The following is a 17,575-nucleotide window of genomic DNA, read 5'->3' as shown; positions in this document are numbered from 1 at the left end:
TATGCATCCTAATAGATTAACAATGAAAACGCTAAGATGATGCTTACTACGTTCACCTTTGTAACAATATCAGTTTAGAGCTGTCGTATATTGACATCTGAGGAGCATCCGACAAGCGCAGTTGAAAAAACTACACAGATGGTCACCAAAGTCAATAGGACACTTGAGCAGTTTTATGCAAGTAATGTTAGGCTTCAGACCTGCTCAAGTTGAGGTCGGGGTGGGGTCTCTTTCCACTGTTGCGTTCCCAGCGTGATGAGGCAGACTCCAGAGGAGGCAGTGCAGAGGCAGAGGAGGTGGAACTGCGTCTGGGCTGAGGTGTCGGGAGGCTGTTTCTACTGCTCAAACCCTGATGGGACAGAAAATATGATCCTGATTTCCCATGTTACAAAGATAAACTAAAGCATAATTTACACAGTTAAAGGGGTCATATTTTACTAAACCCACTTTTATTAGTCTTTGGTACATTTATTTGTGTATTTGGACCCTAACAGCTCAAAAAGTTTGAATTTGAAGCCTCCAGGTGCTGTAAAGCTATCTTTATATTCATTTTGGCAAAAATCGAGTGAATTTCCACAACCTGTTTTAATTCCTGCTTAATTTGTTACGTTTATAACTAGTTACATCGTATGAGGTCAAGACTTTCGACGAACATTTCTCTGAGTATGGAGAAACGGGACAGAGCAGCACAGTCAACAACCTGGAGGGGGTGGGGTGTGAAGTGGCTCATTTGCATTTAAAGAGCCAGCGCTCAGAACAAGCTTTCCAGTGTCATTAGTCAAAATAGGGTTGTGGATATTAATTACTGAAGAATTCAGACCCAAGCATAGCATTTACAGTTTATGTAGACCACAGGGAAATGTTTTGAAATGCATAATTCCATTTAAAAAAAGAAAAAAACTTGTGCCCTTTAAATTATGCTGTGTACAGATGATCAGCAGTATTACTTGCACAGTAAGTATTAATAGTACAATGGGTCTGCTGATACAGAAGCCTCTGGGAAAAAAAAAAACTCCAAAAACCCTCTGAATCTGGCTTAACTTTTGCTTAAACATCACCATAGGGGTTGATAAATGTCTGGCTAAAAACCCATCATATTTTGGAAGACGTGATATCAGTGCAGATCATCGATTGTCAAAATGCTGTGACTGAGTTGCACCAACAAGACCTCGTGTAGTCTAAGTTGTAATCAGTTTATCAAACTTAGATTGAAAATTAGAAAATTCAGTCATTCATTCATTCAATTTTCGTACAGCTGAATGCTCGGGAGGGTTTCGGGGGATGCTGGAGCCTATCTCAGCTTCCATCGAGCGAAGGTGGGGTTCACCCTGGAAGTGTCGCCAGTTCATGACATATACAGATGAACAACCATCCACCGTCACATTCACACCTACAGGTGTTTTAGATCGACCAGTTAACCTAGTGAGTGCATGCTTTTGGACAATGGGGGGAATGCCAGAGTACCCTGAGAGAACACGCAAACTCCACACAGAAAGGCCCACACCATCACTGATATCAAACTCAGAACCTTCTTGCTTCAAATTAGTATATCCATGTTGAAAATAAAGCAGAGCTAGAAACTAATTGCAGTTCAGTAAATCCAAATATATGAATACACTGTAAATAAATAAGAGTTCATTCAAAATGTAGATGTTTACTTACCCAAATTAAAACAAATACAGTTCTGTTCAGAAGTCTAAGACCACTAGACTTAGTTGGTTTTGCAGGGTTGAACATGCGCTTTTACTTTGAGAGTCTTCTTATAAAGATATAACAAGATAATGCTGGAAAAATGTGCACAATATTTAAACACTAAATAAATCACAACTAAATGGCCTCTACATGTAATAGTCACTATTCAATATGACCTCCATTTTTGGACTGAAGACATCTTAAACTCTCTGGAGTCGACTGTTTAGAAGTTTGAATAAATAATTTGGTAGTAAATTCAACCAGATTTCATGCAGAGGAGTTTTCTTTACACTGTCCTTTATAATTGTCTCTGTTCACATGATCCCGTATAATTTCTACAAGATACAGATTTTGCTTAAATGTACTGTATCGATGCAAAGACTGAGAAATTCTCATGTGCGGTCATTTTAAATTAAAAAAAAAAAACAACAAATCTAATGTTGCTTTTGACTTCTGCACAGCACTCTACAAAACAACCTGGTGTACTGCCGGGACCCCGAAAAACATAACATTGTTTACTGGCTAACTAAACAGTTAAGTAGTTGCTTTTCATGATAGTTTAGCAGAAAATTTTCCTCCTTTGAGAGAAACCTGTGGATTGAACTGATGGAGCAGTTTGCCCAAATTAGGAAGAAAAAAAACCAAACCAAAAAACAGACAAAAGCACAGCGTGTGTGAAAGTGTGAAGAAGAAACTGAAAGTGCTTGGTTTGACAATTGGTTCAATCTATCATCTGTTCATCTCCAAAACAGTTAGCTAGTATTAAAGTTTGATGCAAAAGCATTTAACGTCAAACCCTGATTTAATTTAGCCCTCCGGTATCCGGGTGTGCTTTTTCCGCACACTTTGCACTTCGTGTTGAAAAATTTCATATTATTTTTCACAATTTAAATAAGGTTAGAATTCAAAAGTTGTTCATTTTTTCCACGATCTTTAAAATTCTGGCCATAAACTAGAATTTGCACATTGTAAACAAAAGAAAATTTCAAGACCAGCATCTGTTTCCCAAGTGTGCCTAAAACACACTATTTTTTTTCCTTATAACCACTGTTTTGATCTGAAAGCCATTAAGGCATAAATCCTGCTTTTACTGATATCTGAGTTTCATTTGAGAGGTGAGGGTCTAAATTAATTTATTAACATTGTTAATGCTGCTGTTAATCATTGACATATGCCAGGCTGCAAAAATCAAATAATATGTAATCCAATTTTTATGTAGTATTTTGAAAAAAAAAAACCAAACATATTTTGTGTTTTTTTGCATCAAAAAATGTAGTGACATCATGATCAAAAGAGATCGTTTAAAGGGTTAAAAAAATCTAAAATGAATGATTATTTGATATGTACGATTAGGGCTGACCTTGGCTTACAAAAATAAAATCAAATTAGAGCTGAAAAATAAATCAATATATAATATTTAATAATTTGATTTATGGGTGTGCAATTTTCGTACACTTGGTGACAGATGCTAGTGTTTTTGTACATTTGACCTAGCGCCAAAAATAATATTGCAAATTAACCGATGTTGGAGTTAATCATTGACATATGCCAGGCTGCAAAAATCAAATAATATGTGATCCACTTTTTATGTAGTATATTGAAAAATTTTTTTATTTTTTTGTGTTTTTTGCATCCAAAAAAATGGTTTGTTTACATTACAAACACGGCATTTAAAGGGTTAAAAAATGTGACAATTATTGAGTATTTGGTATTTTTATTTATGGCTCAAGTTGATGAAATAGAAGAAAGTGTAAAAGAATTAAAACCAAAGTGTATGAAATTTTTTTTGACATTATTCCACAAGTGTGCGAAAAACGCACACTTGGTGCTTAGTAAGGGCCTTGTTGGACGGGATACCGGAGGGTTAAAATCCTAGTCCTTTTTAGTTCATCTCAGTCTTACTCAAATCTAGTCAGTGTTACATTGTTGGCACCTCAGTGGAATCCGATTTGCAGTATTAACACTCTTATTTAACAGGGACTGTATCCATCTGTACCTTTATGGGTTTCCTGTCACCCCTCTCTACAAAGTCCTCCACCTCATCACATGGGTAGAAACCCGGGAAGGGGGTGAAAGGGTTGACCCTGGGTCTGCAGGAGCCTGAGAACGTCCCCATGAGGCTGGAGACGGTGCGAAGAGCTGAAATGGTCTGGGGCGACAGCGATGAGTCCAACAGCAGCTCCGACACCAGGTTCCTGGCCTCGTTGATGACTGACAGGTCCACACCGTTGCCACTCACCGCACCCTGCCATAAGCACACACGAATAATGCAATGTTAAAAAAGAGGGCAGTGAATACGATGTTGGAGAACAGAGCTGTTGTTTTAACTGATACATTATATGATTTAAAGCAGATCTGTCACGGTAGCATCCAGACAGTAACAACTGTTAACTAGATATCAAAGCCTGTATACAGCAGGGTTATAATACAGGGTGTCCCATATGTCTCCATACATAGGAGGCATAATACATTCCATACATATATGGTTCTAACATGTATTTCTTTATATTTCTTCTTTATAGTTCTTCAGCAGTGGAGGACATGCATTGAAATGTGTTCCCGACAAAATGGCAGTCATATAGAGCATATTATATAAATAAAAATGGTTTATGTCAAGAAACGTTTATTTTTCCTATGTATGGAGACTTATGGGACACCCTGTATTTAGCACAAACTAAGACTAAAACAAAAATTAGCAGTGAAAAATTACATAAACAAAATTGAAAACAGTTTTCATACAAGTAAATAAATGATATAATCAACAATGCAACATGAAAACTAAAATTGCGTATGGTTTCCAGTAAAATCACAATTGTTTTGGTTTTCCTATCGATTTGCACTGTTTGTCAGAGCACCTGTTGTACAAGGACAAAATGTCTGCTTGGAATCTACAGATAGATACACTATTAACCATTAAGTTGGAATAAAATGTTTGTACTTTTTCTCATGAAATTATTGTAATAATGTGATTTATTCTTGACTGTGTAACTATTGTATGTAATCACTACATCTGGTCAAAGGTGATTACTGATGTGTAGAAATAGGAATAAAAAGAGGAATGTGTCTGAGAACAAAGTTATTCTAACCTTTATGACCAACAGTGTATGTCGGCTAAACATTAGGGTCGGCCAATCAGCATTGATGCTGGGAAATAAAATGTAATTTCATCAACTGTGCTCATTCGACAATAATGTGATGAGAGCCTGAAAGAAGCAGTCATTTTTCAGAAGATTTCAGTTGTTACAATGATATTTCAGAATCAGTGCATTCATAACATTTACATCAAATATTTTTTTTTTAAATCATATTTGATGTAATGTTTTGTTTCATGGCACCATGTTCATACCATCCTCATAATATCGCTAAAACTAAAGCTAACACTGAAACTTACTAAAAGTAAAACAAAAGGAGCTAATTTCTTTAAGTTAACATGAAAAATGAACTAAAACTAAACTGAAATCAAAACCGAACTGAGAGACTAAATAGTAATAAAAACTTCCCAACTGTGCTGACTGTGATATAACTAACCTATATAAGAACGGAGCAGCACAAAACAACTGGTTAGTTGGTTTTTCACAGGTAAACATTCTAGCTGCCTTGGGCCTGTCTAACAGGAACAAATAATTACCTTTAGTCTGTGGGAGCTAAATTCTTTAATAGATTACACAAACAGTTCAAACAAGACAAAGAATGTCTGACTTAGATAAAATGTGGCATGACAAAAATTTCAAGGACATGGTATGCCAGGTTTTACACAATGTGTATTTTCCGTGACCAAAAATATGAGCGAAGGCACCCAATGTCCTAAGCATGACTTAAACGAGCTTGTGCAAAGAGATGACTTTATTTGCAGTCAGATAGTGTTCATTGTGTTACCAGAGTGACCCAGGCGCGTGTACCTTAAAACGTACTGACCTGATACTGTGGTTTGTACCAGTGTTTCAGATCCCAGTCCCACAGGATCATCTGAAAAACAGAGCAAAGGAGATTAGTCAAGCCGGTATGTGTGTGTGTGTGTGTGAGGTTTCTAATATGTGATATAATAAAAGTGACAATATTTAAATCTGATGACACGGGACATGCACAGGCCTTGACCTATGCTCCAGTTTCAGCACATTGCCTTATGGCTTTTCCGTGGGGGCACCAGCAGGTCAGCAACGGAACGACACGGCTTCTGCCGGTCTTTTCTGCCTGTTGTATAAACACTGTGTGTAGTAACAGTTTACATTAAGGATTTCCTGCACCGCATGATGCACTTTCTAGTACAGGTATGCCAGTGCGTGCAGCCTTAGCGACAGCAGATTGAAAGCAAAAGGAGGAAAGTAAACCGCTGAAACCACCACGGTGCATCTACAATGGAGCTATGAGAGCTTATCTGGCACCAACTACGTCAATCAGCCGCATTTCCACACTATCTGCTCATAACCAAACAGGAGCTCTCACACATTACAGCGGTGTTCACTCAAAAGTTGATGCATGTTGTGCAACACTAAGGCACTGAACCTAAAGCAATGTAATCCACTGAATCAAGTGAAAATGCAAAAGAAAAGTAACTAGTTCATGCTAAGTAACTGGCTCTGTTGAATTTAAGTTATTATTAGAGGTGTCAACTGATATTTTTTATTTATATTTTGGATGTCTATTTTTTTTTTTAATCAGCATGAATCCTTTAGTGATACAGTTTGGATCACTATGTCAGAAAGTGGGAAACATTTTCTTTAAAAAACTATTGTGTAGTCTCAAACTTCACCACAAGGGGGAGAAACACAGAGGCTTTTCCCTCATTCAAGAAACACCTCTACAGACTATTTAATGTCCTTCAGTGATTCATTTTAACATCCCAACTAGTCAGAAAGTATCAAAATATATAATTAAATTAAAAAGTTGCTGTTAATTAGCACTATATTACTCATTATACTCAGTAACGATTTCAAGAAGACATAGAAATGAATTTATATTTCAACAATAAATGCTTACAAAAGTAGGAAAAAAAAAAAAATGTCTTTAATAAATACACTGTTAGGTTATAAGCTTCATGTTTGACATTTCTGCACATACATCTGAAATCTGTTACTAAGGCCAGATGAATAAATAGATGAGCGGTTCCATCCCATCTCCTCTAATCAGTAACTGTTTCATTGATCAAAGTGGGATGTTGGGTGTTTGTCATCAGCATCTGTACAATGCTGCCAAACATTTAATATGGCAAATAAGCCCTGCCATGGCAACCCGACATAGAGGCCAGCAAACAATGTTCCATACACCATGGCAACGGGATGGCGGGAGACGGCCGGAGGACAGAGTTGTTGGCATTCTGCTTGTTTACAAAGACACGCACAAGGGTTGAACCACAGAGGAAGACAGGTAAAAGCTAAACCTGACAGAATACTGCAGGCGTTACCACTGAGACATGATTTAACCCAACAGAGGATTACATGTAATGGACAGTGGTGTAATCCCCCCACACCCACATACCCGATTCCTTTAGTTTTACATAATCTGTCCACAAAACATTGATGACTTTCACCCAGTAAACAAGAACAGGAAAAGCTGGCTGAATGGGTGCTACCAACAGGGCCTTTCTGCAAGACATGACGGTAAAATATTTCAATGAACGGAGATGTTATGAAAACATGACATGAGGGTAGAGGCAGAGATAAGGCACTTAAACACCTGTACACAAAACACCTATGTCCAATCTCTAAGTGCTTCAGGCAGTTTCTGAACACTTCTGCACCTCCTATGAATGCACATCCATACTTTGACCTCTCCTCATATAGTATAGAGGAGAATCATTTGTCAGAAATTCCTGAACTGCTGATTAAGTGCATCAGATTCAAATGGATTTTTCCTCTATTTATGCTTTAAATTAAATTGGAATGAGGTTAAAAAAAAAAAACTTGGAATAAAATTAACAGCAAAAATAACTGTTAATTGAAAACATTGCAGTTACAGTCAGGTTAGTGTTCGATTTCAACAAATACTTCACTTTTATTTTGACTCTGGGTTTTCGTCCTTTAAACCAAGGTTTTTTGTTCGTCCCAAGAAAACTAAAATGAAGACTAAACAAAAACTAAAAAAAAAATCTATCTATATCTACTTATGCATTATTAAAACATATGATTAAAGTGGAGCCGAAATCAAAAAACAAACTGAAAGACAATATAAAACTATAGTGATAGGGTAATGTAGTATTTTAGACTGCAGAATACACTCTTTAAGGAGCTGAATACTTCCTCTACGACTAGCTTTATGCACACAAACAAAGAAAGGCCATATACAGGACTGTAAATCAAGCTATAAACACAAATTTCCATTTAAAATGAGAACGGCATAGCCAGATCTGTTAACATGACACGGTGCATGAGTGTGCACACCCACATGTGCACTATATGAAGATGTGTGGGAAAAACGGTGCTGGTTATTTATGGTACGGGCATCTCAAAAAGGGAAATAACTGGTCTATATTTATGCACACCTGCATGATAAAAAAGGAATGAAGGAGAAATTCACACAGACAATAACACAGCACAACACACACTTACACACATGAGCAAAAAGTAGTAACACGTAAAAAATAGAAATAACATTTCACATACACCCAGTTATTTAACATGACACGAGTCGTAAATATTTCCTAACAGGAGTCAATAAACCTGTGCAGGCTATTAGATGGCCAGTTAGTTACACCTGCATGTCATATTAGCTAGTCTATAGCACTGGGGTGTGAGAGGTGGGCGTGTTGCTCCAACTGATAAAAACATGCTAATAAGAGTGTGGGGGGACAGAGAAAAGGTATCAATGGCAGGCAGTGCATTTGTATTGAGAGAAGCAGGGCAGTGCTGACGTCAGTCTACAGCGACACACACAGCGTCAGCAGCTGCCTGCACATGCACACGCTGATAATGAGGACTGTGCTCTGGCTGTCAAGACGCACATGGGAAGAAATGATTACATGGAGAGAGGAAAAGAAAGCACAAGCTGACTCCATTCTTTTAAGTCTGTATTCAGGAAAGAAAGCTAGCCAGATGAGAGCGCTGTGTGTGTATGTGTGTGTGTGTGTGTGTGTTTAGTTAGTCAGACACAGTCTGAAATGCCAGAATGAGGTTGGGACTGTAGCGTGGTGCCAAAGCGCAGTCAGGTTAGCTGACGGTAGGCCAGCAGCTCAGAGGACGGAGGGAAGGAGCAGACAGGGATTAAAAAAACTGTCTCTGAACTTTTGACCCCTGCCTGGCTCACTGCAACAGAACCAACTGATCCTACTACACTTATGAACCCATATAATAAAAAAAGGACTGAGCTACACAAACAACTACTGTATGACTGGAGTCAGATGTCAATAAAACATTCAAAGACTCATTCTGCCTGAGCAATCATAAAGATAAAGAGTTAAGAGTTGGCAGTGGACTTTAGGCCAGCAGAGACCTAGTTTTGTTTTGGGTTTTTTTTCTGAACTTATTTTACACATTAAAAACCAAAATATGCCTTAACACAAACTTACTTTTATTCACTGAAATACAACAATACCTCATAATATATCCTTCACTTGTCCAACCATCACTGTCTACTAAACAGATGAGAGAATACAGGGGACATGAGTGTACCCCCTCCCAGTACACCCAGTCAGACCATCGACAGGACCCGAGGCTGTAAACTGGTACTTCAGATAACTGGTCCGCCTGTGGATGTCACCGGTGTCGTCAGGGCAACCTGGCAGGACCATGGAAAATTCTTTGACGAGGGGAAGGAGCTTGTGCAAAATGTCATCCCTCTCTTTCACACTCATCTACCACTTCACTGGACGGGTGTTGTTTAACGGCTGCCCTGCAGACCCCTCCCCCCTTATCTTGTGCAGTGTTTGTATTAGTATTTTTATTTACTACACGAAGTTTGTGTTTATCGAGAAAAAAAGTATAAAAACTCAACAAAATGAAAATCAGCACAACATTAGTGTCATGTTCTACCTCCGGTTTCCATCACACTGTAAGAAATTAGCCCAAGATCAACTGAAATCTGTATTATATATTTAATGTTGTCATTCTTTTTTCCTGTAACAATAATATTCTGTTAACTGTGTCATTGCCCCCAATTAAGCTCCTCACAGTCTCCTAAAATCAGACACAAGACAGGTTTTATACTGCTTACCTCAATCATAGAGGGAGGAGTTTTAAGAAGATATACTGTATTGCGCAAAAGTATTTATGTGTCACTTCTTGCAGGGTTGACATGACAATACATATTTATTTCTTATTCTCTTTTCTTCATATACAACAAGAAAATACAGGAAATATGTGCAGAACATCAAAAGACATAAAAACCTGAACTAAATGGCTTCTAAACAAAGTGACTATTTAGTGCATGAGTGTCAAAGATAAGGCCCACGGCTAAAACCAGCCCGCCAAAGGGTCCAATTTGGCCCATGGAATGAAAATGATATTCAAGATATTAACAATCATTTTAGTTCAGGTTACACACTCAGACCAATTCGATCTCAAATGGGTCAGACCAGCAAAATACTATTATAATAACCTATAAATAATAACAACTCTGAATTTTTTGTTTTTGTGTAAAAAAGCAAAATTACATGAAGATTTTTACATTTACAGATTATCCTTTCACAAAAAATGTGAAAAACCTGAACAAAGAGGAACAAACTGAAATGTCTTAAGAGAAGTCAGTGCAATTTTAACAATATTTTGCCTGTTATTAAATGTTTTGTCTATTTGTAGATCCACTACGATCTGTAAGTTGTAATGTAAATGTGTAAATGATAAACTGAGGCAGAATATTGTTAAAATTGCTCTTATTTTTAATACATTTCATTTTTTATGGTTGTTAGTGTTAAAGGATTGTTTGTAAATCGGCTAAAATTTTCTTAGAGGTCTTATTTATGTCTTTGTTCATAAGAAATCCATATAAGTGAATCCCCAAAGGAACTTTGTGTTGGTAAATGCAAGTTATGCAAATGTACAGGATTTCAGTTCTGTTACAACATGTTGATGGTCATATGAACTATGTTCTAGTCAAAAATGTCCAATTTCATCACAATTAATGCTATATTTTCATGTCACAAATGGCCAAGTTAAATTTTAACTGAATTTACCTGAAAAACAAATATTCTATTCTTTTAGATTCCCCAATTTTTCTTACAAGATCATACACTACATATCACATTTTATTTTTGCAGGTTGCAATATGGAGTATGGTGCTGATCCATCCTGCTTATGTTACGCAAATACATACATTAAGAATGTCACACGTCACTTTTTAAATCAACAGTTTTCTAATAATAAGCATTTTTATGAAGAAATAACAATTCTATATTGTTATTTACTCTTGATGATAAACTATACAATAAATAATTCTGATCCTAGTTTTTGCACAGGGATCATTAGTGTAAACGGTGACATGGCTGCCGAGCATCAGTATGATGGGATCTGTAACAACCATGTCACATCCGTCCACTGACACATTTTGTGTTTTTGTGTCAGCTGTTATTGTTTTAGATCCACAATACTAACATTTATGAATAAGAGGAGAATTAGCAATAGTAAGTCTATAAGTTTATTACTAATAAAGTACTGGTACTGACCAGAGCATCATGGGTAATGTCACGTCTGTCCACCAGCAAAAGTTTTCACATACACGTGCTATTCCAAATCCAATATTTCTGAAAATATAGCTTCCACTTTCAAATAATATCAATAATCTGTGCACAAATGTATTAGCATTATTTCAACACAGTTCTATGCATTTCTTACAACTTTTTTTTTTTTTTTTTGACAAAAATGGCCACTCATTTGACCCCCTAAGTAAATTTTAGCCGAAATGTGCAGTTTCATAGTATAAATTTACTTCCACTCTAAAACATAGAGAGAAGCTTGGAATTGACAATATTTATATATTATTATGTTGTTATTTTACTGGTCCAGCCCACTCAAGATCATAATGTGCTGTATGTGGCCCCTGAACTAAAATGAGTTTGACATTCTTGATTTAGTGTGACCTCTGACCCCAGGACAAGAAGCAGCACAAACAGTTACAAACATCTGACATGTGTTGAATGAAACCTGGTAGAAAACATCAGAAACTTAATGCAATAAATGTAATATTGTCTGAACAAAAGGGTTAAAGACATGTTAAATGCAAAGGGAGGTCACACTAAATACTTCCACTTTGGCTTATAGAAGCTGTTTTTTCACCTTTTACTGCTGTATATACTTCACATATATCCAGACTGTATCTTAATTCAGAGACTGAAATGCGTATGCGTGGTCATTAGACCTTTACTAAACCAACAAACCTAATGTTGGCCTAAGACTTTAAGCACAGTACTGTACATACATGACACAAAGCACATATCCTGTTTTTTTTCCACTCAGTGTTTTAGTGCATAAGGGTTAGAGGTAGACCGATATATTGATTTTTTTTCAATATCGGCCATCTGCCTTACTTTCTTTTTTTCAGAGCTGATATTTGATCAGTAGTGAAAATGTTATAAGATATTTGATCAGGCACTTGTGTGGGCAGCACTTGAAGTTCAATAAATGTTAAAAGAGTACCATGTGTATGTGTATTAATAATTTCATTTATATTGCTGCATAAAAATCTTAATTATCTGAGTGTTTCAATTGTATTTTACTGTCTGTGCTTTTTTAAAACAAAAAAATATCGGCCAAATATCAAAAATCAGCTGTAGATATTGGCTATTGGCTGACCAAATTTTTAAAAATCAGCATCAGCCTTAGAAAAACCCACATCGGTCGACCCCTAATAAGGGTTTTCAACTGCATTAGAGTGTGTGACATAGGGCTCTGGATCCTACACCGCATCATATTGCATTTAAGGCATTTCAGACAGACAGATTTGTTTTTATATAGTGTACTTCTAAAAGTGACATAAATATCAGACCAAAAGTAGAGGCAGCCTGAATGAAAAATTAACTATGTGATCTAGTTCATTTTTGGCTCACAAACTCAGTGGACGCCTTGAGCTGAGAAAATAGAATTACTTCTTACACAAGCTGGTGAAACTCTAAAAATGGGAGCTGAAATTAATACTAGAGTCGGCAAAAGCACTGTGGGCTGATTGTTTCAAACAAGATGCTATCTCCAGAAGTCTCCCTTTGTCACTGCAGAATGAGTAGCCTACACAAGTCTCTCATCTTCTATCTCAGGGGCATAGCATGTGGTTTTACTATGGTGTTTTGTTTACATGAGTCAGTAGACGTACAGCACACAGCCTATAGACACACACCCACTAATCCCTTTGAAGCAGGGAAGATAGCAGTCGCTGTCTACTTCCTGGCTGTTGTGCATGTGTCCCAAGAAAAATCAGACAACAGACCAGACGAGGTTGGAAAACAAAAAACAAAACAAAAAATGCAGAATTACAACAGTGAGGTTTTGGGAAGTAGGAGGAAAATTCAACAGTATAAGCCAAGTTTGATCACGCTTCATCCCAGTGCTGTATATTTGTCAAGGAAAAGCGTAAAGAGACATTAATATGCAGTTTTAGCCCACATACAGTAGATATTTGTAAACTGTTCTCCATCCATATGAGCTTTATCTGAGTAATTATTTAAAACAGAGGGTCACATTCAGCCCAATATAATCTGCAGTGGGTCGGACCAGTAAAATAATAACTGAAAAAAGTTTAATCACATTATGAATAGGTTTACCTCAACAAAGTTTCATTAAAAATGTGAACAACCTGAAATGTCTTAAGAAAAACAAGTGCAATTTTAACAATATTCTGCCTCAGTTTATCATTTACACTTGTGCATTTCAACTTACAGATCACAGTGGATCTACAAATACACAAAACATTTAATAACAGGCAGAATATTGTTAAAATGTCACCTAATTCTCTTTAAAGGAGTGATATTTTGCTTTAATAAAATGGAATCATGCATTTTATAACATTTCCCTGTGATCTACATAAACTGTAAATACTATGCTTGGGTCTGAATTCTTCATTAATTCAACTCCACAGGTCCATCTTCAACCCTATTTCTGAGGAATGATACCAGAAAGGTCATGTTGAGCGCTGGCCCTTTAAATGTAAATGAGCCAATTCACACCCCACCCCCTCCAGGTTGTTGGCTGTGCTTTCTGTCCTGTTCAGCCACTTGTGTTTGTTAATACAACCAACAACTGAACATTTTAGGTAATCGGCTTGAAGTTTGGACATATTTTCAGCTTTTATTACAACCGCTGCTGCTGATAAACAATTATGGAGAAATCAGAGAAATATTCGTCAGAAGTCTTCACCAAATATGTGCAAATGTCATGTCATAACTAGTTATAAAACATAACAAATTAAGCAGGAATTGAAACGGGTTGTAGAAATCCACTTGATTTTTGACGGAATGGATAGAAAGATAGCTTTGCAGCACCTGGGGGGGTTCAAATTCATACTTTATGAACTGTTAGGTCCAAATACACAAATAAATGTATCAAAGACTAATAAAAGTAGGTTTAACAAAATATGACCCTTTTAAGACTTTTCAGGTTGATCATATTTGTTCACGTTATCCACATTTTTTGTAAAACAATAGTTCGTAAATGTAAACATTTTCATGTAATTTTACTTTTTTACACTAAAACAAAGGAAAAAAATCGGAGTTGTCATTATTTATAGGTTATTATGATAGTATTTTACTGGTCTGACCTACTTTAGAGCTAAGTGGGCTCTGAACTAAAAGGATTTTACCATCCTTGAGTGTTAATATCTTCAGCATCATTTTTGCATTTCACAAATTAATCACACGGGCCCGATTGAACCCTTTGGCGGGTCGGTTTTGGTCCGCGGGTTTGACACCTGTGATTTAAAAAAAAAAAAAAAAAATCCATTTGTCATTAAGAAAACGGTGGACAGAAGATGTGAGACCATAAAGAACTATGGGGTCAAGCAGAAGGCCTCCAGAAAAAGACCACAGAGTCTGCAGCTGCTGGAGTTAAACAAGTAAAAGCAGGACTATGGGATGTTTGGAGGGATGATGTGGAGTCCGGGAAGGGAAGGCACTGCCAGCCATCGCTCAGGCTGTTTTTAGGCCACAGGGTGCAGGTGTGTCCTCATTTCAGCACAAAGTGGTAGAAGATACTTAAGGATCCCAGAAGACTTTCCACACATTTGGATTTGCTGCATCTCGCCCCCGACCTGGGACCACACTGGCATCTTCCACAAAGAAAAGCAGGAAGTTGTTTTGTGAAACACGTCTGAGCTGCTCGACTCAGATAAAGAATAAGAACATACGTAGGTGGAAAATGTGATTTATGGTGCTTTTTAGACTCTACAGTCTCCAGGTCTGTTTCCACGAAGGCATTTAATTGGCTTCTTTAAGTTTCACATAAGAGAATGACCTACATTTCACTCACTAGTAATGATTTTTGCTTTTTTTTTTTTTGGTTTTAAACGGAAACACTTTTTCCCGTGGCTGACCTTCCTAATTCTTCCCCGTAAACCTGGTGCGAGCAAGAGACCAGATTAGCCCTCGGTCTCATCCATGAATAAAGATCACATCCATTAATAAAGTCATTCTATTTTGCAAGAGCATCACTGTGGACCAATTGGATGTATGTATTTTAGATAGTTAGGGGCCAGTGGCGTGAATGTTCGTGTATTCAATAAGGTTCAGGGTGAGCAAGGGTTAATTCTGTCTAGTTTGTAAAGTCTGAAGACACAACAAGCTAAAAAACAACAACAGAATGCTCTTCTTCTGTGCCCGTTTATTACAGTCATGTGAAACTTCACCTTCTGACAACACCACATAGTCTGATTCAATCGCTCCAAACAGGCTTATGGAATTTCCCTTTGTCTTTTTTTTTAATTCACAATTTCATTAAAGGTTTGTTTCTAATTCACTTGTCTTCTTATGGAAACATGGCTTTTCTTGTGGTAACTTACATAACTGGATTTATAAAATTAACAAAATGCAAGAAGATCCGCCTTTTTATCACATGTACAAGGACAAAAGCACAAGGCAAGAGACATGTCACCTCAGTGTTAAAAAAATATTAGAGTGGTAGATATTTTATTTATAATTTTGATTCGCGATATACACAACCTGACAAACTAAAACTGACACTGTACATGAAGATGATATATTGAAGATATATTGTGTTTTTTATGTTTAAAATAAAAAATCCATTCATTCATACATGAAGGTGACGCATGAATGTTAAAAGAGAGACTACGTTATTTTTTACTTTTTAAAACCTATTTTATATGAAACCATGCATTAAACTGTAAAAGTTTTCAGATTAGGCCATTTGTGTTTAAAACTTGATTATTTATTTTTTAAATTTTGTTAATTAAATATACATATTTATAATAAAATACAAAACATAAAAATCCAGGAGTGTTTTGCATTTGGTCCTAAAATTCACACATCTTTATTAATATTGATTGTGTAAATTAAAAAAAAAAAAAAAGTAATTTTCAGACATTTTGTGCCTTTACTATGCAATCAGATATGATTAACAAAATTAAATATGCACATACATTTAAAATTACCAGGTAACCATGCAACTACAGTTTTCCCCTTTACACTGCATTAAATATGAGATTTTTATATTGTAGAAGACTAAAAAAAAAAAACCAGACCCAAACTGCATCTACTGGTCCTTCCTACAGAGGGACACGGTTTACTGTGTTGATAAGCAACATGTATCTAAAGTCGAGACAGAAGTTCCACTTTAACTGTCAGTATTGACTCACACAGACAAAGTTTCTGCTACTGGCTGCTCTCCGCACAAAGTGAAGCTTGCATAATGACAAACACAACGTGCAGGCACAACATAAATGCCACAATCTGAGTAAGGTCAAACCTCGTACGTCAATGATGAACTTTTTCCCACAATGGTATGTTTCATGCTCAAACGGCCCATAACTCTGAGATGCGTGCACGCCAAAACTACCAGCACTGACAGCTACAGCATGCACACAGCCTGGCAGCATTATTTTGACCTACAAAAACAAACAGAAAATCTGATTAAACTGTATATTTAATCCGATAACTGTAACTACACGTATGGTCCTTTTTAGTTCGAACTGTGCCAAAGACGACTGATGTGGATGTGTTGTTGGAGACTGTGTCCTGTCGTTCACAGCTGCTTCGTACACGGAACCAACACGGTCATATACAGGTGTAACACAGGCCTCGTCTGTTTCCAAACGCATTACAGTCAGAATGTGTTTTCATTATGGAGTTTAGCTTTCTGAAAGTGATTCAAGCTATTTAAATTAGGGTGGTGAATGCAACCAGATGGGTGCTGTGAAGAGGTTCAAATCAAGTCAAATGATAAAAGAATTTGGCTTTTTACAGCTGTTAGGATGGGATTTTAAACAGCAAAACATATTCCATGTAAACGGATTTAATCCCTGCATGACTTTGATCCCACATTTACTGGAAACCACTGAGTAAATCATGTCCCTATAAATAGTTGCAGGTGGTCTGCAGTGCAGGCTGTATATGCAGGTTACATTTTTATCTCTGCTTAAATCTCGTGTTGACCTGAACTGCAGCAATTCATCGCTATCACAAGAGATTGGCAAGAATATGGGCATGTATGACCTTTGGAGACTAGTGGCAGAGAGCCCAAGTGTAAATACTCTTAATAGTACTTCTCAAAGTCCTTTCTGCTGACATTGATTTGCTGAACTGCAGGTTCATATAAATATCTCAGGTTTAGCCAGTGTTAACACAAGTAATTATTAAAAGGACCGTTGACCTTGTGACGCACAGAATGTACAATTAGTGCTTTAAAAGTACTGCACGCCCTTAAATAATTTAAGCAGCTGTTTATGGTGTTACAATAAGTAACTGTGTCCTACTGGCCTCATCTGTTCTTACAGCCTCATTTCCTTCATACACCCGCCC

General features: G+C 36.8%; 1 protein-coding gene across 2 annotated transcripts in view; it reads right to left on the bottom strand.

Annotated features, from left to right (window-relative positions):
- The window catches only part of pde3b (phosphodiesterase 3B), a 54,922-nt gene that overhangs the window by 14,392 nt on the left and 22,955 nt on the right, over positions 1-17,575 (bottom strand). For both annotated transcript variants that reach the window (XM_030128802.1, XM_030128810.1), the window contains exons 2-4: positions 5,608-5,658; positions 3,689-3,937; positions 201-349 (exon numbers count right to left, since the gene is read on the bottom strand). In XM_030128802.1, coding sequence (XP_029984662.1) covers positions 201-349; positions 3,689-3,937; positions 5,608-5,658 — 449 coding nt within the window. The remainder of the gene's footprint in view (positions 1-200; positions 350-3,688; positions 3,938-5,607; positions 5,659-17,575) is intronic.

This window comes from Sphaeramia orbicularis, chromosome 3, assembly GCF_902148855.1.
Source record: "Sphaeramia orbicularis chromosome 3, fSphaOr1.1, whole genome shotgun sequence".
Classification (NCBI taxonomy): domain Eukaryota; kingdom Metazoa; phylum Chordata; class Actinopteri; order Kurtiformes; family Apogonidae; genus Sphaeramia; species Sphaeramia orbicularis.
This window is presented reverse-complemented; position numbering and strand designations above follow the sequence as displayed.